This window comes from Zea mays, chromosome 8 (genome assembly GCF_902167145.1).
Source record: "Zea mays cultivar B73 chromosome 8, Zm-B73-REFERENCE-NAM-5.0, whole genome shotgun sequence".
NCBI classification, from domain to species: Eukaryota; Viridiplantae; Streptophyta; class Magnoliopsida; order Poales; family Poaceae; genus Zea; species Zea mays.
In genome coordinates, this window is record NC_050103.1 from 99,871,539 (window position 1) to 99,898,789 (window position 27,251).

The 27,251-nt window shown below is 50.1% G+C and overlaps 1 protein-coding gene across 1 annotated transcript; it reads left to right on the forward strand.

Moving 5' to 3' along the window:
* Positions 1 to 368: 368 nt before the first annotated feature.
* LOC103635598 (ubiquinone biosynthesis O-methyltransferase, mitochondrial) lies at positions 369 to 27,251 on the forward strand. The gene is made up of 9 exons (XM_008658011.3): positions 369 to 725; positions 1,215 to 1,304; positions 1,824 to 1,902; positions 24,581 to 24,658; positions 24,803 to 24,851; positions 25,214 to 25,263; positions 25,767 to 25,916; positions 26,595 to 26,675; positions 26,751 to 27,251. Exons 1-9 carry the CDS (start codon positions 463 to 465, stop codon positions 26,892 to 26,894), a joined length of 984 nt encoding a protein of 327 aa, XP_008656233.1. The 5' UTR covers positions 369 to 462; the 3' UTR covers positions 26,895 to 27,251.

Below are 27,251 nucleotides of genomic sequence, written 5' to 3' on the forward strand. Positions count from 1 at the left end.
TTTGATCCATTGATTCTAATATAAACACGTGTAATATCTTTATGGATTTGTTCTATACCTAATGAGTTATGGATATAATCCATGCATTTCATAGTTTAAAAAATTCCTAACCCTTGGGTTCTAATTCATGAGTTTAACCAAATTAATTTTTTAGTAGGCTTGGATTATGACATAGATTTAATTTCAATCCATACTAATCCAGAGTTGGATTGATGTAAACGAATAAGGATTAAAGGGGCGCACGCTTTATTTTTCCACAAGAAAGTAACCAGGGAAAATAATAATCCTTACCACACTTTCGTCTCATCTGAGCCACTCGATTCTGCATCCAATGGCGTATGTGTTCTCCGAGGTCCGACTAGCAAAGTGGAAAATTGATTTGTCCACATTTCAGGCGGACACCACCGTGTCGCCCCCGCGTCCTAAACTTCTCACCTCGCCGGGGTCCGGTAGCCGCGAACGATGCTCCGCCGCGCGCTCCTCTCCTCCGTCTCCCCACTCCACGGAACGGTACGAATCCCGAGCCCCAGCTACTCTCCTATCCAAGCCCTTCTCGCTCAATGGAGCAGGTACGCCTCCGTGGTCTCATCCTCGGCCCCGCCGCCGCTGCCGCCGCCCCCTCCATCTCCGCCTCGAGGTCCATCGAGGTCGAGCGGTGGAGGTCCCACTTCCTCGTCGCTGAACCCTGCAGAGGTCGCCAAGTTCGCCTCCATCGCCGAGACCTGGTGAGAAATGAGATCTTTCCTTACTTTGCCTAGGACGACGACCTCCCGTGCTTGTTCGTGGACGTTTGGATAAATTTTTGAGCGTGTGTGAGGTTGGGCGACAGCATGGTTGAGCGCGTGCGTGTATTCGAAGGATGGTGGTGAAACAGCTACAGCCTATGTAACATGGGAGGCAAAGTTTAAACAGATCAGTTGGCAACCCGTTTCCGAACGCATTTGAACAGAATCCCTACCATCCTTCATTTACTTACTGCCCTTGGTTGCGGTATGGATGGATATAGACAATGATGCTATAACTAGTGTTGGATCACCACCCATGTTTATGAATACCGGCAAGGAATCACGCAATTAGACCTGAGTAAGGTAGGACTGTTCAGCTAACACTGTAACTTAGAATCACAGATGAAATGCTAAATCGGTGGCGAACTACAGGTATCTCTTTGTATGTTTTAGCTCATTGACATGGTGCTATTCTTCTGGAATAAACAGGTGGGATTCTAGTGGCCCATTCAAACCTTTGCATGTGATGAATCCAACCCGACTGTCTTTTATCTGCTCCACTCTCTGTAGACATTTCAGGTACAATTGTGCACCCCTTGATCTTGTTCATTTTTGTTGGTACCACAGTGAGCCGCCTGAAATATACATGAAATCTACTGTCAGCTATATTTCTCATGGTATACGAATAAATTAAAGGTTGAATCGACATTATTTCACTTCTCCGGCCATTTAACACATTCGTTTTACCAATCATGAACAATGAATTCTAATGTTCCTTTGATGGTGTATCTTACCATCTTAAAGCCAGAGTTGATAAATCATGCTGTTTGTGAATATCATCTCTTAAGGCGTTCTTGGTCTACATTGGCAGTGTTTTCCTATAGAATTGATTTCTTGATTGAGCTGATTAATTAGTATGCTTTACTAGAATAATGAAATCAGTAATGGTGTTCGTAAATTTGTGTGGTATTCCATTTGCATTTATGTCTGGGATCAAACTTCTTTGTTTCGACTGTAAACTGATATAGCTTATGAAACAGCACATGTTATTTGTTAACGTTTTGCTAACTGCATAAGTGTGCATAATTGTTCAACCAGGAGGGATCCAAATTCATCTAAGCCACTTGAAGGTCTCAAAGTTATTGATGTTGGATGTGGAGGTGGCATTCTGTCAGAGGTAGAAAGCTTCTCTGTGTCAATCATTTCTGAGAATCGCTATTGGCACTTAACATAGTATAAAATATTGGGAATAGTCTCACATTGTGTGGTGAGAGTGAGAAAGCATGGTTTTATATGGTTGAGGGTGCAACCCCTGAAAGGCTAGCTTTTTGGGGGAGTGTTGGCCCAAGAGACCTAAAAGTCCGCTGCTATACGTGCGGGCGCGTGTGTCGCGACCCGACAGCCTGGGTGGGCGCGCCGTGTGTGCGGGCGGCCCTGATGGACACGCCATGTGTCGGCAGTCCGGTTCCAACAATTGGTATCGGAGCCAGGTTGGCCCAGTGCACTCTCAGACAAATCTCGGCTCACAATGTGTGAGGGGGAGATTGTTGGGAATAGTCCCATATTGTGTGGTGAGGGTGAGAAAGCATGGTTTATATGGTTGAGGGTGCAACCCCTGACAGGCTAGCTTTTGGGGGAGTGTTGGCCCAAGAGACCTAAAGCCCGCTGCTATACGTGCGGGCGCGTGTGTCGCGGCCCGACAACCTGGGTGGGCGCGCCGTATGTGCGGGCGGCCCCAACGGACACGCCATGTGTCGGCGGTCCGGTTCCAACAATGAGGAGGGTGCGATCACGATCTTTATCGACAACCAGTCCGCCATCTAGCTCAGTAAGAACCCTGTTTTTCACGAACGCAGCAAACATATAGACACCAGATATCACTTCATTCGTGGGTGCGTCGAGGAAGGCAGGGTGAACGTCGTCTCCATCGACACCACCGAGCAGCTGGCGGACATTTTGACGAAGGCGCTTGCACGGGAACGTTTCTGCGAACTGCGCGACAAGCTCAGGCTCGTCAAGATTAAGCAGAGATGCAAGGCTTAGGAGGAGATTTGTTGGATAAGCCTCGCATGTAGTTAGTTGCATATTTCCGTTTTGTTGCGATACATGCGCATGAGCGCCGGATTGTGGCTGCCGTGCGCGTAGGAGGTCGTGACCGCGAGAATCGCTCGCCGCACGACCTGGGCGTCTGGGGCTGAACGAAAGATGCGGACGTGGGGATGGACGCGTCGTGCGGACGGCTACCAGAGCCCTCCTCTGTGTAATGCATAATAAAGGAGAAGCAAATAGAACAGAAAAGTTGTGCTTTCAGGCAGCACCAAATACGTGTGTCCAGTTTGTTCCAGAAACTGTGTGTGTGAGTGAAGCTCTTCGCCTCTGCTGAGTTCGAGTGTTCGCCGATGCCGTTCATTGCTGTTCAGGCCTAACAATTGGTATCAGAGCCAGGTTGGCCCAGTGCATTCTCAGACAAATCTCAGCTCACAATGTGTGAGGGGGAGATTGTTGGGAATAGTCCCATATTGTGTGGTGAGGGTGAGAAAGCATGGTTTATATGGTTGAGGGTGCAACCCCTGACAGGCTAGCTTTTTGGGGGAGTGTTGGCCCAAGAGACCTAAAAGCCCGCTGCTATACGTGCGGGCGCGTGTGTCGCGACCCGACAGCCTGGGTGGGCGCGCCGTGTGTGCGGGCGGCCCCGACGGACACGCCATGTGTCGGTGGTCCGGTTCCAACAATTGGTATACCCGCGGCACCCATGGCATCTCCACCGCGCCCACGAGGACGCTCCCCAACACGGAAGGAGAAGGGCACGGACTCAGGCACCAAGACGCCGCCGCGCATGCCTACTCCGCCACGCCGACCACGCACGCGCGACGGGCGTCGCTCACGCACCCGTGGTGCACGCCATCAGCGGGAGGTGGTGATCGAGCGCGTCATCCGAGAGGGCAGCAGCTCCAGCAACTGGCCGCAGTTGACGAAGACAAACTACCACGAGTGGTCCCTTCGCATGAGGCTGAAGCTGTAGGCACGCCATCTCTGGGACGCCATCGAGTTCGATGACGCGGAGTATGACGACGACCGCAGTGCGCTCGACGCGATTTGCAGCGGAGTTCCGGTGGAGATGGTTCCCGTGTTGGTGGCCAAGCCATCCGCAAAGGAAGCCTGGGAGGCCATCAAAACCTTCCGCATCGGTGATGACCGAGTGAGGAAGGCGACGGCGCAAAACCTTCGCGCCGAGTACGAGACGATCAAGCTGCGAGATGGAGAAGCAATCGAGGATTTCGCGCTCCGTCTGACGGGAATTGTCCAGCGGCTGGCATCGCTGGGTGATCCCGAGCCAGATGACAAGGTCGTGGCCAAGTATCTGCGCGTCGTTCGACCGAGGTACATGCAGCTCGTCATTTCCATTGAGACGCTCTTTGACATCTCCCAGCTCTCGGTCGAGGAAATCACCGGAAGGCTGAAGGCGACGGACGACGTCGAGCCTACGCCGCCTCAAGCCGCTGGTGGGAGCCTGCTGCTCACGGAGGAGCAGTGGATGGAGAGGTACAAGCAGAAGGGGTCGGACTTCGGACACGGTGGTGCGCGTGCTGGAGGACGGGGCAAGCACCGCGGCAAGCCACGCGGCCGCGGAGGCCGTAACAATGGCGCTGCAAACTCCGGCACGAGCTCGAGTCGTGCCAGCCCGGATGACAAATGCAGGCGATGCGGGCAAAAGGGCCATTGGGCTCGCAATTGTCGTGGACAATTGAAGATGGAGGAGCAGGCACACGTGGCTCAGGACGACGAGCCCACGCTAATGTTTGCCCTCGACATTGAGGACCCTGGCGGCGCTGCGAACACGTCTTCTCCGACACCTGTCGATGCTGCTGTGAACATCGACGGCCCCACAAGTGTCCACACGCCACATCACGTGAACCTTGTGGAGGCAAAGGTGTTCGCCTCATTCGACGTGGCTGGGCACCGGGACTCACGGCGATGGGTCCTGGACACTGGCGCCACGAACCATATGATCGGATGTCGTGGTGTCTTCTCCGACCTCGACAAGAACATCGCCGGCACGGTGCGCTTCGGAGACGGATCCATCGTCAACATCGAAGGCCGGGGCACCATCCTCTTCGCCTGCAAGAACGGGGAGCATCACACCCTCGCAAATGCATATTACATTCCCCTCCTCACTACGAGTATAATCAGTGTTGGCCAGCTCGATGAGGTGGGGTTTGAGGTGCACGTAAGGGGAGGAGTGATGCGGATTCATGACAAGGCGCGTCGTCTACTCGCCAAGATCTACCGGAGCCCAAGCCGGCTCTACATCCTCGACGCCGAGATTGCTCGACCAGTGTGCTTGGCGGCACACGCGAAGGAAGATGCGTGGTTGTGGCACGCCCGATTCGGGCATGTCAACTTCACTGCGCTAAGGAAGATGGGCCGGGAGAGGCTTGTTCGAGGCATGCCTCTGCTCGACCAGGTGGAGCAGGTGTGCGACGCCTGCCTGGCAGGGAAACATAGGCGCTCGCCGTTTCCCCAGCACGCCCTGTCGCGCTCCACGGAGGTGCTTCAGCTGCTGCATGGGGACCTCTGTGGTCCAATCTCGCCACCGACGCCGAGTGGGAACCGGTATTTTCTTCTCATCGTCGATGACTACTCACGCTATATGTGGATCGCACTACTTCCTAGCAAGGATGGCGCGGCCGCGACGATCAAGCGTATCCAAGCCGCGGCGGAGCGGAAGACAGGCAAGCGGGTACGTGCGCTCCGCACTGACCGCGGTGGGGAGTTTCTGGCGGGCGACTTCGAGCAGTACTGCGCTGATATCGGCATCCGCCGTGAGCGCACGGCGCCCTACTCGCCCCAACAAAATGGCGTCGTCGAGCGACGAAACCAGTCAGTGGTTGGCACTGCTCGGTGCATGCTCAAGGCGAAGGGGTTGTCGGGCATGTTCTGGGGCGAGGCTGTTACAACAGCGGTATACCTGCTGAACCGATCCTCATCCAAAAGCGTTGGCGGCAAGTCCCCATACGAGCTCTGGACCGGGAGCACACCGGGAGTCCAACACCTGCGGACGTTTGGGTGCGTCGCACACATGAAGCTCACGGCGCCGCATCAGAAGAAACTGGATGATCGAAGCAGGCGTACCATCTTCGTCGGGTACGAGGCAGGCTCCAAGGCCTACCGCCTGTACGACCCGTCGACGCGGCGAGTCCACATCAGCCGTGACGTCGTCTTCGACGAAGGCGCGCAATGGTGCTGGACCGGAGAACAGGCCAGCGAGGAGGACTTCAACATCCAGGAGGCTGTTGCTGTGTCGCCCCAGGGGATCACTGTGACCTCTACGTCTGCAGGCATGACGTCAAGTCCAGCATCATCTACGTCGCCACCCTATCCAGCTCAGTACGTTGCTGGTCAAGACGAGCCCATCACTCCAGCGCACGGCGCAGGAGGAGTGGCGGACTTCGCGTCGCCACCAGAAGGTTTTGATGAGAACCTGGACGTCGATCATGAAGAGGATGCACCACTCAGGTTCAAGAGGATGAACAACCTGCTGGGCTCTGCATCAGCACCTGGGCTGGCACGAAGAGAGCTGAAGGAGCATCTTTTTTTGACCAGCGACGCGGAGCCGTCGTGTTCCGATGAGGCACAGAAGCACGAGTGCTGGCGCCACGCCATGCTCGATGAAATGACGGCAATCGAGGCGAACGGTACATGGGAGCTCGTCGACCCTCCGCCGCGTTCCTGACCCATTGGGCTCAAATGGGTGTACAAGGCGAAGAAGGACGCAACCGGGTTCATCTCCAAGTATAAAGCCTGACTGGTCGCGAAGGGCTACGTCCAGCGGCAAGGCGTCGACTTCGACGAGGTTTTCGCGCCCGTCGCGCGCATGGAGTCCGTGCGGCTTCTCCTGGCGCACGCTGCAAGCGAGGGCTGGGTCGTGCACCATATGGACGTTAAGTCCGCGTTCCTCAACGGCGAGCTGCAGGAGGAAGTCTTCGTCGAACAGCCGCCGGGGTTCGTGCTAAAGGGCCAAGAAGGGAAGGTCCTGCGCCTCGTCAAGGCGCTGTACGGGCTCTGTCAAGCTCCTCGCGCCTGGTATGCCAAACTGGACAGCTCCCTGCTGGAACTTGGGTCGGGAGAATCTGAAGATAGCACAATCAAGACAGCGAAGCTATGCGGACCGAAGGAGAAGAGAACTGAGTTTCGAAGTGGGGGATTTCGTCTATCTTAGGGTGTCACCTATCAGGGGAGTCAGAAGGTTCGGAGTTAAAGGCAAGTTAGCACCCCGGTACGTTGGACCATATCAGATTCAAGCAAAGCGTGGAGAAGTGGCTTACCAACTCGACCTACCAGAAAGTTTGTCGGCAGTGCACGATGTGTTCCACGTGTCACAATTGAAGAAGTGTCTGCGAGTACCAGAAGAACAGTTGCCAGTGGAGGGTTTGGAAGTCCAGGAGGATCTGACGTACATAGAGAAGCCAACGCAGATTCTGGAGTTCGCAGAGTCACCCGGAGGAATACCATCAGAATGTGCAAAGTCAGATGGGGTCACCACTCGGAGGAAGAGGCAACCTGGGAACGAGAAGATGATCTGAAGGCCAAATACCCTGAACTCTTTGCTGACCAACCTTGAATCTCGGGGCGAGATTCTTTTAAGGGGGATAGGTTTGTAACACCCTGAATTTGGGGGTATAAAATTTCTTTGCTCATATTCACAAATTCAGGTGTTACTTCCCTTTTCTCATCCTTCCCCAATCTTCTCTTTCTCATTTCTATAGGAGAAAAGTGGTTATTTTATTTGTAACTATAGTCTATTAGCTCGAACTCCAAGGGAGTATGAACTGTTGCATCATGTTGAACCCTAGATTTCACTTTTGTTTGGTGCATAATTCTCAAAAAGTCTAATTTGAATTTGTGGCTCATTTGAATTTGAATCAAAAGGAGAAAATAAAAAGAAAAGAGAAAACAATTGCTGGAATAAAAGAAAAAGGGAAAAGAGCCCAAACCCCCGCCCCCTCGGCCTTTCGGCCCATCAGGCCCATCCCGCGCGCGCCCTCCCCCTCCCGCTCTCTCTGCCCTGGCGGGCCCGCCTGTCAGCGCGGCCGCCGTCTCCGCGCCCCGCCTCCCTCTCTCTCTGCTCGCCCGGCCCCACCCGTCGGCGCAGCCGTTTCCTACGCGCCCGCGCCCGCCTCTCTCTCTCTGCCCGCGGGCCCCGCCTGTCGGCGCAACTGTTCCCCGCGTGCGCCCGCTCCCTCGCTCTCTCTCTGCCCGTGGGCCCCCTCAGTCAGCCCCGTCGTCTCCGCGTAACCGCCGCCGCGCGTGCCGCGGACTCCGCGCCCACGTCGCGCGTGGAGCTCGCGCCTGCCTCGCCTCGGCCACTAGAGCCCCGAACCCCACTCGCCCTCTCCCCCTCCCTCATTTGCGCACCTGCCGACCCCTCTTCCACCTCTCCCTCGCTGCGCGCACGCCAGAGCGCCGCCGCCACGAATCCCCGCCGTCCCGAGCTCGTTTCCCGGCCGCCGTTGGAGCTCCGCCGTGTCCATTGCCACGGTGAGCTTCGCCCCGGCGTCCGCAACCCGGAACGCGCTCCAATTTCCCCTTCCCCTCCCTATTTCTCTCGGCCCGCGCTCACCCGCCGTCCTCCGTGCAGCCGCCACCGTCGACCCGGGCCGCTGTCGCGTCATCGCCGCCACCGAGGAGTCCCCGGAGCCCGCCTTGAGGTAAAGAACCTCTCCCGGCCCTATTGACCTTTGTTTTGCTCTCTGCTGCGCTTAATTCCTCGCCGGAGTTGTTCAACGCCGCCGCCGAGCCGCTTTGCCGTAGACCGCCCCCCTCCGGTGCCCCTGCCCCGACCCAGACCCCACCAAAGGATTCCCCGTGCCCTCCCCAACCTTCCCGGCCACTCCGGTCGCCCCAGAGACCCGCAGAGCCCCTGCGCTCCTCGTCTCCGGCGAGTTCTCCGCCGTGGGACGGGCGCCGTCGCCTCTGCTGGCCGGAGGTGAAGGTAGAAGCCAGCCGCCAGATCTCCGCCGTCCATCATAGATCGGACGGTCCTGTTTCAAATAGCCCGGACCCAACCTCAGCCGTTTGCCCAAGATCCAACGGCCCAGAGCCGTTTCCCTCGCGCCCCGCCTCCCTGCCAGTTGGGCCCCGCCTGTCAGCCCGCCTGCGCCCCGCGCTGCTCGCCCGACCCCGCCTGTCAGCCCGCCTGCGCCCCGCGCTGCTCGCCCGACCCCGCCTGCGCCCCGCGCTGCCCGCCCGGTCCCGCCTGTCAGCCGCCGCGCTCGCGCTGCCCGCCGGCCCCGCCTGTCAGCCACCCAGGCCGCCGCGCGCTCGCGCGCTCGCCCGCAGGATCTAATCCTGGCCGTCCGACTGAGATCTAACGGCTATTAACGTCCGATACCCCTTCGCCCGCGCGTTTTCTTAAAGAGCCCCCCGGTTTTCTGGAAATTGAACCCGCCGTCCCTGGTTTCTTATAGTTAGGTCCTCGGACCTTTTATTTAATTCAAAATAGGTCCTTAGGGTATATTTTTAACCCCTAAACTTGTAAAATTCATAACTTTGCCATATGAACTCCAAATTAGGTGCTTCAAATTGCAAAATGTTCATAATATTATTATCTATCTGTTTATGCAATGTTTTCCTGCTGTTTCTATGTCCCAATTAATAGTTGATCCTTAGGGTAAAATCAATGTTATGGGAAACTTATTTGAGATAAATAAAAGATAGTAGACTTTAATAAAAGTTGGAGCACTTAAGTTTATGGACTTAACACTATGTAATGATTTAACCCCCACCCCTGACTTAAACCTGATTAGTGGATAATGAATCACTTTGTATAGTCCTCTACTCCAGACCTAGAGAATACCAGAGTGCCTATCCCTTTTCTATTATGAACTTGTGATCTCTCTCTGCTGCATATGTTTGGTATATTGTTTTTGCTTCTTATTTCCCAAGTGCATAGTGTGAATGATTACTTTACGTAGACAACGAGCAGTCTGTGTTTCCCGAGGAAGTTGCAGAGGAAGTCCCTGATCAGCAGTTTGGTGAAGGCAAGTGTCCTCTGACCCATTATGTCCTATTCACTTATAACTTACTATCCCGCATTACTTACTTGAAACCTAAGGATTGACTAGCTTTACACTTTACTTTATCCTTGATGACCTTATGGTTAGCATTCTGCTATTGCCTTAACTTAATCAATGAACATGATGTGACTATTTATGATACTGTTACCCTGATGATGTTGATGATCTTGTGATACTCTAGGGGGCTCAGGCTGTTTCCTGAGTACCTCTCCGTAAGGACCTGTTCGTTGAGAGACCACCCGGGATAACAGTGCAACCATGAGGGTGAAATGGGGCGCCCTTAGCTAATTAATTAGAGGAACTAGAGGTGTAGTTGCTTCGCCGTCGTGCCGTCAATGGGGTCCAGGCACAGTGCTTGCTCTGCCGAGGCTGAGTGCCGAGGTTCTTTCGTTTTGCTTTTGTTAGTCACTCTCCTGCGGGGAGGAGTACTGTGTTTATCAAACTGGAGAAACCTAACGGGCAGCTATGATCTCTAGGGAATCTTTGTAACAGCTACGTAGTGATACCCTGCCGGACCACCTAGGTAGTGGTCAATGGGGATTAGCTCTCCCCGGGCAGAAAGGGAATCATGACTCATGGGTAAAGTGTGCGACCTCTGCAGAGGGTAGTGAAACTGATATATCAGCCGTGCTCACGGTTAAGAGCAGCCTTGGGATCCTCTTTGATTAGAGATACAGATGGTTCGAGGTACAGGGATTATGTTATGGTTTTGGTTCGAATATGATGATGTTGTTCCTCGATGAGGAAATGGTTCATGGGATTGGTTAATGCTAAAATCTGGCTTCTACTAATGATAAATACCTGACCATCTAAAAGCAACTGCTTGAGCCTAACCCCACATAAAGCTAGTCCACTTCAGCCAAACGGGACATTTGCTGAGTACGTTGATGTGTACTCATCCTTGCTTTACCACCAAACACCAGGTTGTCCGCATTGTAACCACTGCTCAGGAGAAGGCGAAGCCGTGGAAGGAGACTTCCAGGAGTTCCAAGACTACGACGAATTCTAGGTGTGGGTTGGCGGCAACCCCCAGTCAGCTGCCTGTGAAGGCCTTATCTTTACTGTGTTTCGCTAGCACTTTGATTTAACTGTTAACTTGATGACTATGTGGATGTCTATGACTCTGTGATGTAATAAGTTAATACTCTTTTATGTTATTATTCGAGCATTGTGCGACGATGTTCATTTATGTAATCGCTGTGTACGTGAGTCCTGATCCTGGCACGTACATAGTTCGCATTCGGTTTGCCTTCCAAAACCGGGTGTGACATAAGTGGTATCAAAGCCGTGCTGACTGTAGGACCGCTGACCTAGAGTAGCACTGGTCGTACTAAGGACTATTGACCTTCCCCCTCACCTTGACCTCTGATGTTACTTCAAAAGTCGGTCACCTCGACCAACCCTATGTTTTACTACATATATATATACTATATTATACCTTGTTAAAATTTTTATCTTATTCTGTCTATGGTTTATTCACTTGTCATATTAGTTCTGCTCTTACTCTTATGCTTACGGTGTCTTTTGTAGATGGCTCGTCTTAGACACATTGCACGTAAGTCGGTGATTCCTTTCCTGCCGTCTCGACTTGCGGAGCGTCCTCTGCACCGCACCGTGTCCGGTCAGTCGAGTCACCTGGAGAGACTGCACCACCGCCTGCGTGAGGAGCAGGAACGCCGGCGCCAGCACAGAGAGCAGCAGGGCTCTTCCTCCTCATCCCAGCGAGAGGTGGAGTCCGTGAGGCCCCGTTCCTCTGTTGCCCAGCTGGAGGCGCCCCCTGCACCACCGCGGGACGCCCCGGCTGTTGGAGGAGCTACTGGAGGAGACCCCGACGACGACGACTCAGACCACAGCACGGAGTCTTCTGAGCCGCAGGAGGCGGAAGGATGGGTCGCCCGACCCATCACCCGTGACGCCGCTCGCGGTTGTCACTTCCACGACGCACTCGACACCTTGCTGCGCCAGGCTTTTGACCGGCACACCTGGTCGATCGAGTATCGTTGTGTAGTCTACCAGCACAGTCGCGGGAGGTACCCGGACCGCTGGGAGGCTACCTGCCTAGTTCGCCGTCCGGAGGATGACCTCCGGGGTGCGGAGGCCGTTTCGGAGCACTATTCCATCTCCGAGAGGGACACTGCAGAGGCGGCTATGCAGGATGCAGCACGACGTGCACTCTCTCAGTACTGTTCTTTGTTCGGTGGCGTGGCCGACGGTCTTAACCTTCGGTACTACCCCCTCCGCCCTACTGGCAGCACAGAGAGTGTGGTTGTCTCACCTGTTGGTGAGGCTAACCCTAGGTTGAGCAGCACAGTCAACCTAGTCGCAGTGCTTAACACTGAGCCGGATCACTCTCTGGACGAGCTGAGCAGGGCTCGAACGGAGATTGCGGAGTTGTGTGCTGAGCTGGCAGAGCGCCATCACCAGGAGGGTGGTTCTCCCGCTCCTGTTGGGACTCAGCACCCTTACCGCTCGCCGCCATGTGGTCACCACACTTATGGTTCCCCTGCCTGTAAGACCAGGATAGATCTGGATCCTTAGATCGTTAGCGTCGAAGTTGTAATAATTCTTAAGTCAGATGTCTCAGTCTTAGATAGTTAGTTTAGTTTGCTTATCAGTTGTTTCCAATTAGCTTAGTTTGCTTATCAGTTGCTTGCATGCTTGTTATGGTGAACTTGTGCTGGATTTGAATCTTTGTAATGATTGTTGCCAACCTGTGGGTTTCTCCTGCAGTTTGGCCTAGCTATAATGTTAGTAAAGTCAGTTATTTAGTTGGGAAGCCATTTACTTCTACTTTCCTTCTTATCTGAGAAGCTGTGTTGGATCATAGTGAGGATCAGTGAAGCTCTTTGTTCACTCAGTGCCATGAAGAATTCCGTATTCTCTTTTCTTATGCTGGAGGGTTGTAAGATCAATGCTGATGTATGAATGTCTTCCACAGATGTCGGACAACAGGCGCCGATGCAACAGGCGTGCTCAGCAGGAGCAGCATGACCAGCAGGAGGAACAACAGAGGCAGCCTCCCCCGCCACCCCCGATGACAGTGGAGCAGATGTTCTTGATGCAGACTCAGGCAGTGCAGGCCATTGGGCAGACTCTGGCAGCCATGCAGCAGGCTCAACAGCAACCCCAACCCCAGTTGCAAGTGCAGATGCCCCAGATACCACGAGATAAGCGTGGTGAGTTCATGAGAGGGCACCCTCCTACCTTCGCCCATTCTGCCGACCCCATGGATGCAGAAGACTGGCTGCGCGCAGTGGAGAGAGAACTGCGCACCGCCCAATGTAACGACAGGGAGAAGGTTCTGTATGGTCCCCGTCAGCTAAGGGGAGCAGCCCAGTCCTGGTGGGAGTCCTACCTCGCCACACATGCTGACCCCGAAGCCATCACCTGGGAAGAGTTCAGCGAGAGTTTCCGCAGGTACCATGTGCCGGAGGGACTGATGATCGTGAAGAAGGAGTTTCTGGCTCTGAAGCAGGGACCCCTGTCTGTTATTGAATACAGAGACAAGTTTCTGCAGCTATCTCGTTATGCACCTGAGGATGTCAACACTGATGCTAAAAGGCAGTACAGGTTCATGAGGGGTTTGGTGGATCCCCTGCATTACCAGCTGATGAATCACACCTTCCCCACCTTCCAGCACCTGATCGATAGGGCAGTTATGACTGAGAAGAAGCGTAAGGATATGGAAGATCGGAAGCGCAAGATGAGTGGACCCCAGTCCGGAAGCATCAGCCGTCCACGTTTCTCAGGCAGTTCATCTCAGCAAGGCAGGCCCGGTCACCCACAGGGATATCAGAATCAGAACCAGCGTCCGCATCAGCAGCAGTTTCAGAGGCAGTATCAGCAGCAGCAGCAGCAGTATCGTCAACACAGTCAGCAGGGAGGTAATCAGTATCAGAAGCAGAACAACCAGGCACCTCGCCTTCCTGCCCCAGCAGCAAACCAGAGCAACCAAGCAGCCCCAGCACAAGGAGGAGGCAGAGGATGCTTCCACTGTGGAGAACAAGGCCACTGGGCGATGCAATGCCCGAAGAAGGCGGCGCAGCAGCAGACCAACCCCAATGCTCCAACAAGGCAAGGTGTACTGCAGCCGACAGCAGGCAATCGTAACCAAGCGTACAACCGTGGAAAGGTGAACCACTTGGAGGCCGAAGCGATCCAGGATGCACCAGATGTGGCAGTAGGTATGTTCTCAATCGAATCTCATCCCACGAAAGTGCTATTTGATACTGGTGCAACTCATTCATTTGTCACTGCAACCTGGGTAGAATTGCATAACATCTCAGTAGAGGCAATGATGCCGCCCATGAGGATTAATTCGGTTGGTGGCAAGGTGCAAACAGATAAAATATGCTCGAATATAAGGGTGGAAATAAGGGGGATAGGGTTCCCCAGTGATCTAATAGTAATAGACACCCCTGGGATAGATGTCATTCTAGGGATGAATTGGTTAATGAGGTATGAAGCGAATGTTAGCTGTGACAAGAGGACCGTAACATTGAAGTCTCCATCAGGAGAAGAGGTAGTGGCCGAGTTAAGGATGCCTAAATCAGCGGAGGGTGTCTGTCACCAGATTTCAGTTGATAGTAAGGAGCCCAACCCGCTCGAGGCTATCAAGGTTGTGTCGGACTTTCCGGACGTATTTCCCGAGGAGCTAACGGGCATGCCACCCGAGAGGAAAGTCGAATTTGCCATAGAGCTTATCCCTGGTACCGCCCCCATTTCCAAAAGAGCCTACCGAGTGTCTGGACCAGAATTGGTGGAACTCAAGAAGCAGATAGATGAGATGTTAGAGAAGGGTTACATCAGACCAAGTACCTCGCCTTGGGCCGCTCCGGTGTTGTTTGTAGAGAAGAAAGATGGTACCAAAAGGATGTGCATAGACTACAGAGCCTTGAATGAAGTCACTGTCAAGAACAAGTACCCCCTGCCAAGGATAGAAGATTTGTTCGACCAGCTCAGAGGTGCCAGCGTATTCTCGAAGATAGATCTGAGATCAGGTTACCATCAACTCAGAATCCGACCCTCGGACATACCGAAGACGGCATTCATCACCAAGTACGGGTTATATGAATTCACAGTTATGTCCTTTGGTTTGACAAATGCGCCAGCCTTCTTTATGTACCTGATGAACAGTGTGTTCATGGATTATTTGGACAAGTTTGTGGTAGTGTTTATCGATGATATTCTCATATACTCTCGAAGTGAGGAAGATCATGTAGAGCATTTGAAGATGGTATTGCAAAGACTTCGAGAGCATCAGTTGTATGCCAAACTGAGTAAATGCGAGTTCTGGATTCATGAAGTCTTATTTCTGGGTCATATCATAAATCAAGATGGGTTGGCAGTGGATCCGAAGAAGGTAGCAGATATCCTAAACTGGAAAGCACCAAAGGATGTTCGTGGGATCAAGAGCTTCATTGGAATGGCTGGGTATTACAGGCGTTTCATCGAAGGCTTCTCAAAGATTGCTAGACCAATGACAGCATTACTAGCGAAGAAAGTTGAGTTCAAGTGGACCAAAAAGTGTCAGGAAGCATTTGAAGAACTGAAAAATAGATTGACTACAGCTCCGGTGTTAGTCCTGCCTGATGTTCACAAGCCATTCTCAGTGTATTGCGATGCTTCTTACACCGGATTGGGATGTGTGCTAATGCAAGAAGGAAGAGTTGTAGCATATTCATCTCGACAACTGAAGATCCATGAGAAAAATTATCCCACACATGACCTAGAGTTGGCAACAGTGGTTCATGCTCTAAAGACATGGAGACATTACTTGTATGGACAGAAGTGCGACATCTACACAGATCATAAAAGTCTGAAGTACATATTCACCCAGTCAGAGTTAAACATGAGACAGCGAAGATGGTTGGAATTGATCAAAGACTATGAGTTGGAGATACATTACCATCCAGGCAAAGCCAATGTTGTTGCAGATGCTCTGAGCAGGAAGAGTCAAGTCAATATGTTGGCCACGTACCCAATGCCATATGAGTTAGCCAAGGAGTTCGACAGACTGAGTCTCGGTTTCCTGAACAGTACGCAAGGAGTAACAGTGGAATTAGAGCCCACCCTAGAGCGGGAGATCAAGGAAGGGCAGAAGGATGATGAAAGCATCAACAAGATCCGGCAGCTAATCTTAGAAGGAAGAGGCAAAGACTTTCGAGAGGATGAAGAGGGAGTAATATGGTTCAAGGACCGATTGTGTGTCCCCGACCTCAAACCTATTCGGGAGCTGATCCTAAAGGAAGCTCATGAGACAGCCTACTCCATACACCCGGGAAGTGAAAAGATGTACCAGGATTTAAAAAGGAGGTTTTGGTGGTATGGCATGAAAAGAGAAATCGCAGAATATGTCGCCATCTGTGATAGCTGTCAAAGAACTAAAGCAGAGCATCAAAGGCCCGCCGGATTGTTGCAGCCATTGCGGATTCCTCAGTGGAAGTGGGATGAGATCGGGATGGATTTTATAGTTGGCTTACCTCGTACCCGGGCCGGTTATGATTCCATCTGGGTGGTTGTGGACCGCTTAACGAAGGTGGCCCATTTCATACCTGTGAAGACCACATACACCGGAGCAACGTTAGCTGAGTTATACATGTCACGGATAGTCTGCCTTCATGGTGTGCCGAAGAAGATAGTGTCAGATCGAGGAACGCAGTTCACCTCTCATTTTTGGCAGCAGCTACAAGAAGCTTTGGGCACACATTTGAACTTCAGCTCGGCTTATCACCCGCAGACAGACGGTCAGACTGAAAGAACTAATCAGATCCTAGAAGATATGCTGAGAGCCTGTGCGTTGCAAGATCAGGGTGGGACAAAAGGTTACCTTATGCAGAATTCTCCTACAACAATAGCTACCAGGCCAGCTTGAAGATGTCGCCGTTTCAGGCACTCTATGGGCGGAGTTGTAGGACTCCGCTGCATTGGGACCAGCCTGGAGAGAGACAGGTGTTTGGCCCCGACATTTTGCTTCAAGCCGAAGAGAATATCAAAATGGTTCGGGAGAATCTGAAGATAGCACAATCAAGACAGCGAAGCTATGCGGACCGAAGGAGAAGAGAACTGAGTTTCGAAGTGGGGGATTTCGTCTATCTAAGGGTGTCACCTATCAGGGGAGTCAGAAGGTTCGGAGTTAAAGGCAAGTTAGCACCCCGGTACGTTGGACCATATCAGATTCAAGCAAAGCGTGGAGAAGTGGCTTACCAACTCGACCTACCAGAAAGTTTGTCGGCAGTGCACGATGTGTTCCACGTGTCACAATTGAAGAAGTGTCTGCGAGTACCAGAAGAACAGTTGCCAGTGGAGGGTTTGGAAGTCCAGGAGGATCTGACGTACATAGAGAAGCCAACGCAGATTCTGGAGTTCGCAGAGTCACCCGGAGGAATACCGTTAGAATGTGCAAAGTCAGATGGGGTCACCACTCGGAGGAAGAGGCAACCTGGGAACGAGAAGATGATCTGAAGGCCAAATACCCTGAACTCTTTGCTGACCAACCTTGAATCTCGGGGCGAGATTCTTTTAAGGGGGATAGGTTTGTAACACCCTGAATTTGGGGGTATAAAATTTCTTTGCTCATATTCACAAATTCAGGTGTTACTTCCCTTTTCTCATCCTTCCCCAATCTTCTCTTTCTCATTTCTATAGGAGAAAAGTGGTTATTTTATTTGTAACTATAGTCTATTAGCTCGAACTCCAAGGGAGTATGAACTGTTGCATCATGTTGAACCCTAGATTTCACTTTTGTTTGGTGCATAATTCTCAAAAAGTCTAATTTGAATTTGTGGCTCATTTGAATTTGAATCAAAAGGAGAAAATAAAAAGAAAAGAGAAAACAATTGCTGGAATAAAAGAAAAAGGGAAAAGAGCCCAAACCCCCGCCCCCTCGGCCTTTCGGCCCATCAGGCCCATCCCGCGCGCGCGCCCTCCCCCTCCCGCTCTCTCTGCCCTGGCGGGCCCGCCTGTCAGCGCGGCCGCCGTCTCCGCGCCCCGCCTCCCTCTCTCTCTGCTCGCCCGACCCCACCCGTCGGCGCAGCCGTTTCCTCCGCACCCGCGCCCGCCTCTCTCTCTCTGCCCGCGGGCCCCGCCTGTTGGCACAACCGTTCCCCACGTGCGCCCGCTCCCTCGCTCTCTCTCTGCCCGTGGGCCCCCTCAGTCAGCCCCGTCGTCTCCGCGTAACCGCCGCCGCGCGTGCCGCGGACTCCGCGCCCACGTCGCGCGTGGAGCTCGCGCCTGCCTCGCCTCGGCCACTAGAGCCCCGAACCCCACTCGCCCTCTCCCCCTCCCTCATTTGCGCACCTGCCGACCCCTCTTCCACCTCTCCCTCGCTGCGCGCACGCCAGAGCGCCGCCGCCACGAATCCCCGCCGTCCCGAGCTCGTTTCCCGGCCGCCGTTGGAGCTCCGCCGTGTCCATTGCCACGGTGAGCTTCGCCCCGGCGTCCGCAACCCGGAACGCGCTCCAATTTCCCCTTCCCCTTCCTATTTCTCTCGGCCCGCGCTCACCCGCCGTCCTCCGTGCAGCCGCCACCGTCGACCCGGGCCGCCGTCGCGTCATCGCCGCCACCGAGGAGTCCCCGGAGCCCGCCTTGAGGTAAAGAACCTCTCCCGGCCCTATTGACCTTTGTTTTGCTCTCTGCTGCGCTTAATTCCTCGCCGGAGTTGTTCAACGCCGCCGCCGAGCCGCTTTGCTGTAGACCGCCCCCCTCCGGTGCCCCTGCCCCGACCCAGACCCCACCAAAGGATTCCCCGTGCCCTCCCCAACCTTCCCGGCCTCTCCGGTCGCCCCAGAGACCCGCAGAGCCCCTGCGCTCCTCGTCTCCGGCGAGTTCTCCGCCGCGGGACGGGCGCCGTCGCCTCTGCTGGCCGGAGGTGAAGGTAGAAGCCAGCCGCCAGATCTCCGCCGTCCATCATAGATCGGACGGTCCTGTTTCAAATAGCCCGAACCCAACCTCAGCCGTTCGCCCAAGATCCAACGGCCCAGAGCCGTTTCCCCCGCGCCCCGCCTCCCTGCCAGTTGGGCCCCGCCTGTCAGCCCGCCTGCGCCCCGCGCTGCTCGCCCGACCCCGCCTGTCAGCCCGCCTGCGCCCCGCGCTGCTCGCCCGACCCCGCCTGTCAGCCCGCCTGCGCCCCGCGTTGCCCGCCCGGTCCCGCCTGTCAGCCGCCGCGCTCGCGCTGCCCGCCGGCCCCGCCTGTCAGCCACCCAGGCCGCCGCGCGCTCGCGCGCCCGCCCGCAGGATCTAATCCTGGCCGTCCGACTGAGATCTAACGGCTATTAACGTCCGATACCCCTTCGCCCGCGCGTTTTCTTAAAGAGCCCCCCGGTTTTCTGGAAATTGAACCCGCCGTCCCTGGTTTCTTATAGTTAGGTCCTTGGACCTTTTATTTAATTCAAAATAGGTCCTTAGGGTATATTTTTAACCCCTAAACTTGTAAAATTCATAACTTTGCCATATGAACTCCAAATTAGGTGCTTCAAATTGCAAAATGTTCATAATATTATTATCTATCTGTTTATGCAATGTTTTCCTGCTGTTTCTATGTCCCAATTAATAGTTGATCCTTAGGGTAAAATCAATGTTATGGGAAACTTATTTGAGATAAATAAAAGATAGTAGACTTTAATAAAAGTTGGAGCACTTAAGTTTATGGACTTAACACTATGTAATGATTTAACCCCCACCCCTGACTTAAACCTGATTAGTGGATAATGAATCACTTTGTATAGTCCTCTACTCCAGACCTAGAGAATACCAGAGTGCCTATCCCTTTTCTATTATGAACTTGTGATCTCTCTCTGCTGCATATGTTTGGTATATTGTTTTTGCTTGTTATTTCCCAAGTGCATAGTGTGAATGATTACTTTACGTAGACAACGAGCAGTCTGTGTTTCCCGAGGAAGTTGCAGAGGAAGTCCCTGATCAGCAGTTTGGTGAAGGCAAGTGTCCTCTGACCCATTATGTCCTATTCACTTATAACTTACTATCCCGCATTACTTACTTGAAACCTAAGGATTGACTAGCTTTACACTTTACTTTATCCTTGATGACCTTATGGTTAGCATTCTGCTATTGCCTTAACTTAATCAATGAACATGATGTGACTATTTATGATACTGTTACCCTGATGATGTTGATGATCTTGTGATACTCTAGGGGGCTCAGGCTGTTTCCTGAGTACCTCTCCGTAAGGACCTGTTCGTTGAGAGACCACCCGGGATAACAGTGCAACCATGAGGGTGAAATGGGGCGCCCTTAGCTAATTAATTAGAGGAACTAGAGGTGTAGTTGCTTCGCCGTCGTGCCGTCAATGGGGTCCAGGCACAGTGCTTGCTCTGCCGAGGCTGAGTGCCGAGGTTCTTTCGTTTTGCTTTTGTTAGTCACTCTCCTGCGGGGAGGAGTACTGTGTTTATCAAACTGGAGAAACCTAACGGGCAGCTATGATCTCTAGGGAATCTTTGTAACAGCTACGTAGTGATACCCTGCCGGACCACCTAGGTAGTGGTCAATGGGGATTAGCTCTCCCCGGGCAGAAAGGGAATCATGACTCATGGGTAAAGTGTGCGACCTCTGCAGAGGGTAGTGAAACTGATATATCAGCCGTGCTCACGGTTAAGAGCAGCCTTGGGATCCTCTTTGATTAGAGATACAGATGGTTCGAGGTACAGGGATTATGTTATGGTTTTGGTTCGAATATGATGATGTTGTTCCTCGATGAGGAAATGGTTCATGGGATTGGTTAATGCTAAAATCTGGCTTCTACTAATGATAAATACCTGACCAACTAAAAGCAACTGCTTGAGCCTAACCCCACATAAAGCTAGTCCACTTCAGCCAAACGGGACATTTGCTGAGTACGTTGATGTGTACTCATCCTTGCTTTACCACCAAACACCAGGTTGTCCGCATTGTAACCACTGCTCAGGAGAAGGCGAAGCCGTGGAAGGAGACTTCCAGGAGTTCCAAGACTACGACGAATTCTAGGTGTGGGTTGGCGGCAACCCCCAGTCAGCTGCCTGTGAAGGCCTTATCTTTACTGTGTTTCGCTAGCACTTTGATTTAACTGTTAACTTGATGACTATGTGGATGTCTATGACTCTGTGATGTAATAAGTTAATACTCTTTTATGTTATTATTCGAGCATTGTGCGACGATGTTCATTTATGTAATCGCTGTGTACGTGAGTTCTGATCCTGGCACGTACATAGTTCGCATTCGGTTTGCCTTCCAAAACCGGGTGTGACACCGCACGACCTGGGCGTCTGGGGCTGAACGAAAGATGCGGACGTGGGGATGGACGCGTCGTGCGGACGGCTACCAGAGCCCTCCTCTGTGTAATGCATAATAAAGGAGAAGCAAATAGAACATAAAAGTTGCGCTTTCAGGCAGCACCAAATACGTGTGTCCAGTTTGTTCCAGAAACTGTGTGTGTGAGTGAAGCTCTTCGCTTCTGCTGAGTTCGAGTGTTCGCCGGTGCCGTTCATTGCTGTTCAGGCCCAACAATAGGTATCAGAGCCAGGTTGGCCCAGTGCACTCTTAAACAAATCTCGGCTCACAATGTGTGAGGGGGAGATTATTGGGAATAGTCCCACATTGTGTGGTGAGAGTGAGAAAGCATGGTTTATATGGTTGAGGGTGCAACCGCTGAAAGGCTAGCTTTTTGGGGGAGTGTTGGCCCAAGAGACCTAAAAGCCCGCTGCTATACGTGCGGGCGCGTGTGTCGCGGCCCGACAGCCTGGGTGGGCGCGCCGTGTGTGCGGGCGGCCCCGACGGACACGCCATGTGTCGGCAGTCCGGTTCCAACATAAAAGACCAACAAAGGAACAAGTGCGTGCATCGTTTGACAACAGTTATAGATTATAGAAACAGATACTGACATCTAGTAGTTGGCATTTTGTTTATCCAATTGTTTTGAGTTTGTATTTTGTGCAATGCACTCATATCTTTATACTACTTAGGGGATTGAGTTGGTGGTGGACCTTGGTGATTTTTTGTTAATTGATCTTGTGCATGCATGAACTTTGTTCCTTGGAGGATGTCTTTGGAGAATGGGATTGTTAGTGATTTAGTGCACGCATATATTCATATGGCTTATGATGTACTCCCTCTATTTCAAATTGTATGTTATTTTAGTTTTGTCCTAAGACAATCGTCTAACTTTGGCCAAATCTATAGAAAAATACATTAACATCTAAAATATCAAATAGATGCACTATCAAAATATATTTCATGGTGTATGTAATGAATCTTTTTGATGTTGTAGATGTTTGTGTATTTTTCTATAAACTTGGTTAAAGCTACAAAAGTGTAGGACAAACCTGAAATGACTTACAATTTGGAATAAAGTAGTAGTTCTTTGTGGCTTACACACTATGAATTTCATATGTGATTTTCAGATAGAATTGAGCTTCAAGCAATATAGAATTGAGCTTCAACATTGCTTGATGAAATCTATTAATGTATAGGCAAGCTTGTTAAAAGTTTAGGTTGAGATTATCATCACATATATAATAACCTTTTAGCAGTGTGCATTTTGACTTACTGGAATTTTCTAAATTAATGAAACTCCTAACAACATTCATGTTACCTGCATTAGAGTAAAAGCAATCTTGTCGATAGAGTTATGAACTCCTGTTCCTGTCAACGACTTTGGTATTTTTATCAAAGTATCGAGTAGAACGCACAATTGTATTAGTCGTACCAGAGAGGCTTGTAGTCTTGTGAGATCACATCAACCGCGTTTATGGTGTGGCCACCACCATTTATTAGAGGGAACGAGGCTTTCGACAATCGAAAACTCGATAGTGAAGGCATCGAAGAGCATCCGGGAGAGCCCACACCAAAGCACCACTTACGCGTGGAGAAGGTCCGGGACTATCCATGGAGTTTCATGACCATTGTGTTAGGGTCCAATGTCTCTTAGGGTGTGTTTGATTGTGGGACAGCTAGGACGAGATCGTCCCCTGATGTCCTCTCTCGTCCCTCCAATTTTGAGGGACAACAGGGGACAACACTAGATAGTACTGTCCTAACCCTTGACCTAGAACCAAACAACCTAATTTGAGGGATCGTCCCATCCCATCCCGTCCTGTCATTGCAACCAAACACACTAGCTTAGTAGTGTCATCACTAGCCGTTGCCGATCGTTGGGTAAGCCCGTATAATCTGACGTCTACTGTCGGACCTAGGGATGTAATTGGATCAGATATGGACGTATATTACTCGTTTCATATTTATTTTCAAATTTCTGTTCGGACTCGTATCAAATACAGATATTATCGAGTTATGAATATCGACATCTTAAATATTCAACTTCAAGAATACGAATATGAATATAAATCGGATACGAATCGGATATTGAATACCCGGACTTGATACAGATTAGATCTCAGCCCTCTTAGGGCTTGTTCGGTTAGGAGTGGATTGGAATGAAGTGGATTGCAGGGGATTAAATCCCTCGCTAGTCAAAAACTCAAAATTGAATAGAAGGGGATTTAATCCCCCTCAATCCCCTTTGTTCCCCATGCAAACGAACAAGGCCTTAGAGATTGTTTAGTTAGGAGTGGATTAAAAGGGATTGGAGGAAATCAAATCCTTTAAAAACTCGACCTGCAGGGGGTAAGACAACCCCAGGGCATTATATTAAGAAGACCTTCTCACACAGGTCGAGAAAACCTTCGATCCCCTACCCCACCCATACATAGCGGCACCGTAGCCCATGTGAGAAACGTCCGTTACCGGGACTGGACCTTAGACCTATGCTCTGGCGTGGGACAGACAAGGAAGTTTTTTAACCAATTTTTTCTCCCAAGGGGAGTCGAACCTATGACCTAAGGAGTGCTACTCAGACGACCTAACCAACTCAGCTAGAAGCTCTTTTGTAGGGAATTAAATCCCTTGCTAGTCAAAATTGAATAGAAAGGGATTTAATCCCCTCAATCTCCTCTGGTCCCCATGCAACCGAACAAGGCCTTAGACAAACCGAATTCGAATACAGACGGATAATATTCATGCTATTTATATCCCTAGTCGAACTAGTCTGTTGCCCTATTTCACTCTATGGAACCTTTCAGCATGATTGTCAGACTCTATTGCAATGGTCCGAAGCCTTCTATGAGTGTTAACAGTGGGAAACTTTGGTCTGACACCCTTGCCTGGCCTTGGTGGGTTCGACACATGTGTCGGAAGCTTATTGTTTTTATGCCGGTTAGGGTTGTATTCAACCATATGGTTCAACGCTTCCCTCGGAAATGGTTCGATGTCTCGATTTGACGCCTGCAAACCTTTCTCTTGCTTCATTTCTTCGTTATCTTTTCGACTGACTCGGTTCCATTTCGTGTCTTAGATTCTTGCATGTTTTTGTAGGTCTTCAACGAGTCTTCTAATGTCTTTTTTGAGGTGTTGATCATCTGGATCACCACTTTGCCTTTGTCCAAGTCTACTCTGCATTCTTTGAACTATAACCAAAGACACTAGCAAATAATGTTAGTCCAAATGGTTATGATGAAACACCAAAACTTTAAATATCAATGAACATCGGAACATCAATGCCTATTAGTTCAGCTCGGAACATTGCACATGCTATTACTAATTAGTTTAATAGATTTTACAAATATGGCTTAATATAATGTAAGTAATTGTTTGAAAGTAACATTTTATCATAATGTTTGTGCAATCCCTTTCGGGTGTTTTGAGTGCAATTATAGACTGTAAGAAGTGCTTCTTTGTTCTGTGATCAATCTGGAAAAGGGTATTAAAATAATTCTATCTTCTGGATTGCAGCCTCTTGCTCGAATGGGTGCTACGGTTACTGCAATTGATGTTGTTGACAAGAATATAAAGATTGCAAGTATTCATGCGGTATGTGCAAAATCTTGATCATGTAATATGAATTTAGGTTTGTTTGTTTGTTTGTCTCAAGAGTTAGTTTTGGCTTTTATAAGCACAATAATCAGTAACTTCACTATTCCTTCAGTCAATGATTCTTTGTTCTTATCTTCTCAGGCATCTGATCCAACAACTGCTTCGATTGAGTATTGTTGTGCAACAGCTGGTACTTTCCTCCCTCCATGTACCTATTGTATCTGTTGAACAATGATAGATGAGCTACTGAGTTGATCCTGGGAGTTCTTTTCCATTGACACCATACTTTGATGTAATCTTTTACAAGGAATAAGGTCCTTAGTTCGCATGTGGGTTAAGCTGTGCAGATTATTTACTGTAAACTTTGCTAATACTTAATGTGGTTACATTTTTAATGCATTGTATTGTATGTAGAACTAGTCATAGCACAAAATAAAGAGCATTACCTTTCAAATTTTGATGAGACTGAATTTGGATATCAAAGTTATCCATTCCTGATATTTCTTATGACTGTGACTAGAAGAAATTTATATGAGAACTGTTTATATGCAGAGGGACTGGTAAAAGAGAAAAGGTTGTTTGATGCTGTAATTTCTCTTGAGGTATGCATACTTTTGGTTCCATCAGTATTTATCCTCTCCATCAAAATAATATGGAGTAGCCGTTTCAATAATACTGAAAAAGACCATGGTGGTCCTGCACTTTATTGCTTGGAGCTTTCTGTTTGCACCATCTTGTTTATCTGATTGAGCATAATTACTTATTAGAAATATTAGATCATAGGACGACAATGCTTTTGTGTGTATTAGCCATAAGAGAATATATTTATACTTGTATTAGTTTGTTCATAAAGTTACATAAGACTAATTTACTTCACATACATCTGGATATTAGCACTGTGTGTACATCAACATAACTCATCATGAGAAACTTGTGAAATGTGAAACAGAATATCAGCATGCATGCTTATTCTGAACAATATAATCTTTAGATCATGTGACCACTGCCTTTTTTTGTTGTTGGGGTGGGGGTCATTTAGCTTACAGCTTTGTTAACCCATGTAATTTGGATCTGTAATATGGATTGAACTTTGTATGTCTTACAGGTGATTGAGCATGTCGCCAATCCTTTGGAGTTCTGTGAATCCCTCTCGGCTTTGACAATTCCTAATGGTGCCACTGTGATTTCCACAATCAACCGATCAATGCGAGCATATGCCACTGCAATAGTTGCTACTGAGTATATCCTCAGATGGGTTAGTATCTAGCTTTCTTTCATGTTTTGGAATCATTTTCTGGGATCAATAAATTTTGTTGGGTAGCCCATTGTATTGGAGAAATACGCTTGCTTAGTGACGTTTTGACTCGAGTGGAACTTGTAGACTGGACTCTGACAGCTAATGCTTCTTATGAACTTGAGCTATAACAAATCAGTATTTCAAATCTATTAAATATTCAGTTATGTTGTAAAGGACATGGTAGTTCTATACTTCTATTCTTCCTAACATATGATGTCACGGACTGCACATCTAGAGTGCCCCCCTTGTTCTGTGCAGCTACATGTTTCTGTAGGTTCGGTTGTCATAATCTGTCTTTAGATCCATAAACCAGTGGTTTACGCCCCTCAAAGTTGGTCTGGTTTGAAGACTTTGTTTCAAATTTGAAACTCTTTATTATGATCTAACGAAGAGAACCTGTGAGCTAATCCATCATCATTCTATCAAGGCCATGTCAGTTTAGGCTTCTGGTTTTCTGATATTTTGTTGCCCAGGTTAGAATCCAGTAATGGCCCTAGACGGTTAAGAGCTCCCACTTCTCCAGAGAAACATCCATGCTATGATGTTCTACAGTTATACTGGCATAGCTTTTCTTGAGGTGGACTACTAATGCAGCTTAAGATTGATATCTCATTCTGAGCTTTTGTACCTGTGTAGCTTCCTAGAGGCACACATGAGTGGTCCAAACTGGTTACCCCGGAGGAGCTTGTCCTAATGCTGCAAAAGGCTTCCGTCTCCGTAAATTTTCAGCCACTGTATCACACTGAGTTTGACTGTAAGTTGTGTTGCTGATATCTTGACATCTATCCTCAGGTCGAAGAGATGGCAGGGTTCGTTTACAATCCGTTGAGCGGAGAATGGTCCCTGTCAGATGATATCAGTGTGAACTACATTGCTTTTGGCGTCAAGAAGGGCGAGGCATCATCGACAAATGACAGAGAAGCAAATTTATCATAGCTGAAGAAAAACACGTGACCTTGAATTGTCGGGCATCATTTTCAGAGGACCAATTCATGTCACTGAAATCTTACTGCTAAGGATGCAACCAAGTAGCAGAAGATAATTCTCTTGCTCTTTTTAGTCTTGGAAACTGGAGCTTGTGGAGTGATGCTTCCTGGAAGCGCCATTGAGAAGTCAAGTTGACAACACGTGACTGCTAACAAGTAGAGCTATCTGCCTTTTTTGGGTAATGTTTCAGGCAGTTTTTCTCAATTTTGTGGCAATCACTGATCTAAATAAAAATACTACTACACTGCTGTACGTGAAAACTGAACAGATTTGCTGTCTGGAAATGTAACTATTTTTAACAGTTAA

Excerpts from the sequence above, each read along its gene's own strand:
- LOC103635598 (XM_008658011.3), top strand. The coding sequence starts at position 463 with ATGCTCCGCCGCGCGCTCCTCTCCTCCGTCTCCCCACTCCACGGAACG. Across the intron at positions 1,305-1,823 it reads ACTCTCTGTAGACATTTCAG|GAGGGATCCAAATTCATCTA; the intron begins GTACAATTGTGC and ends TTGTTCAACCAG. Across the intron at positions 24,659-24,802 it reads AGATTGCAAGTATTCATGCG|GCATCTGATCCAACAACTGC; the intron begins GTATGTGCAAAA and ends TTATCTTCTCAG.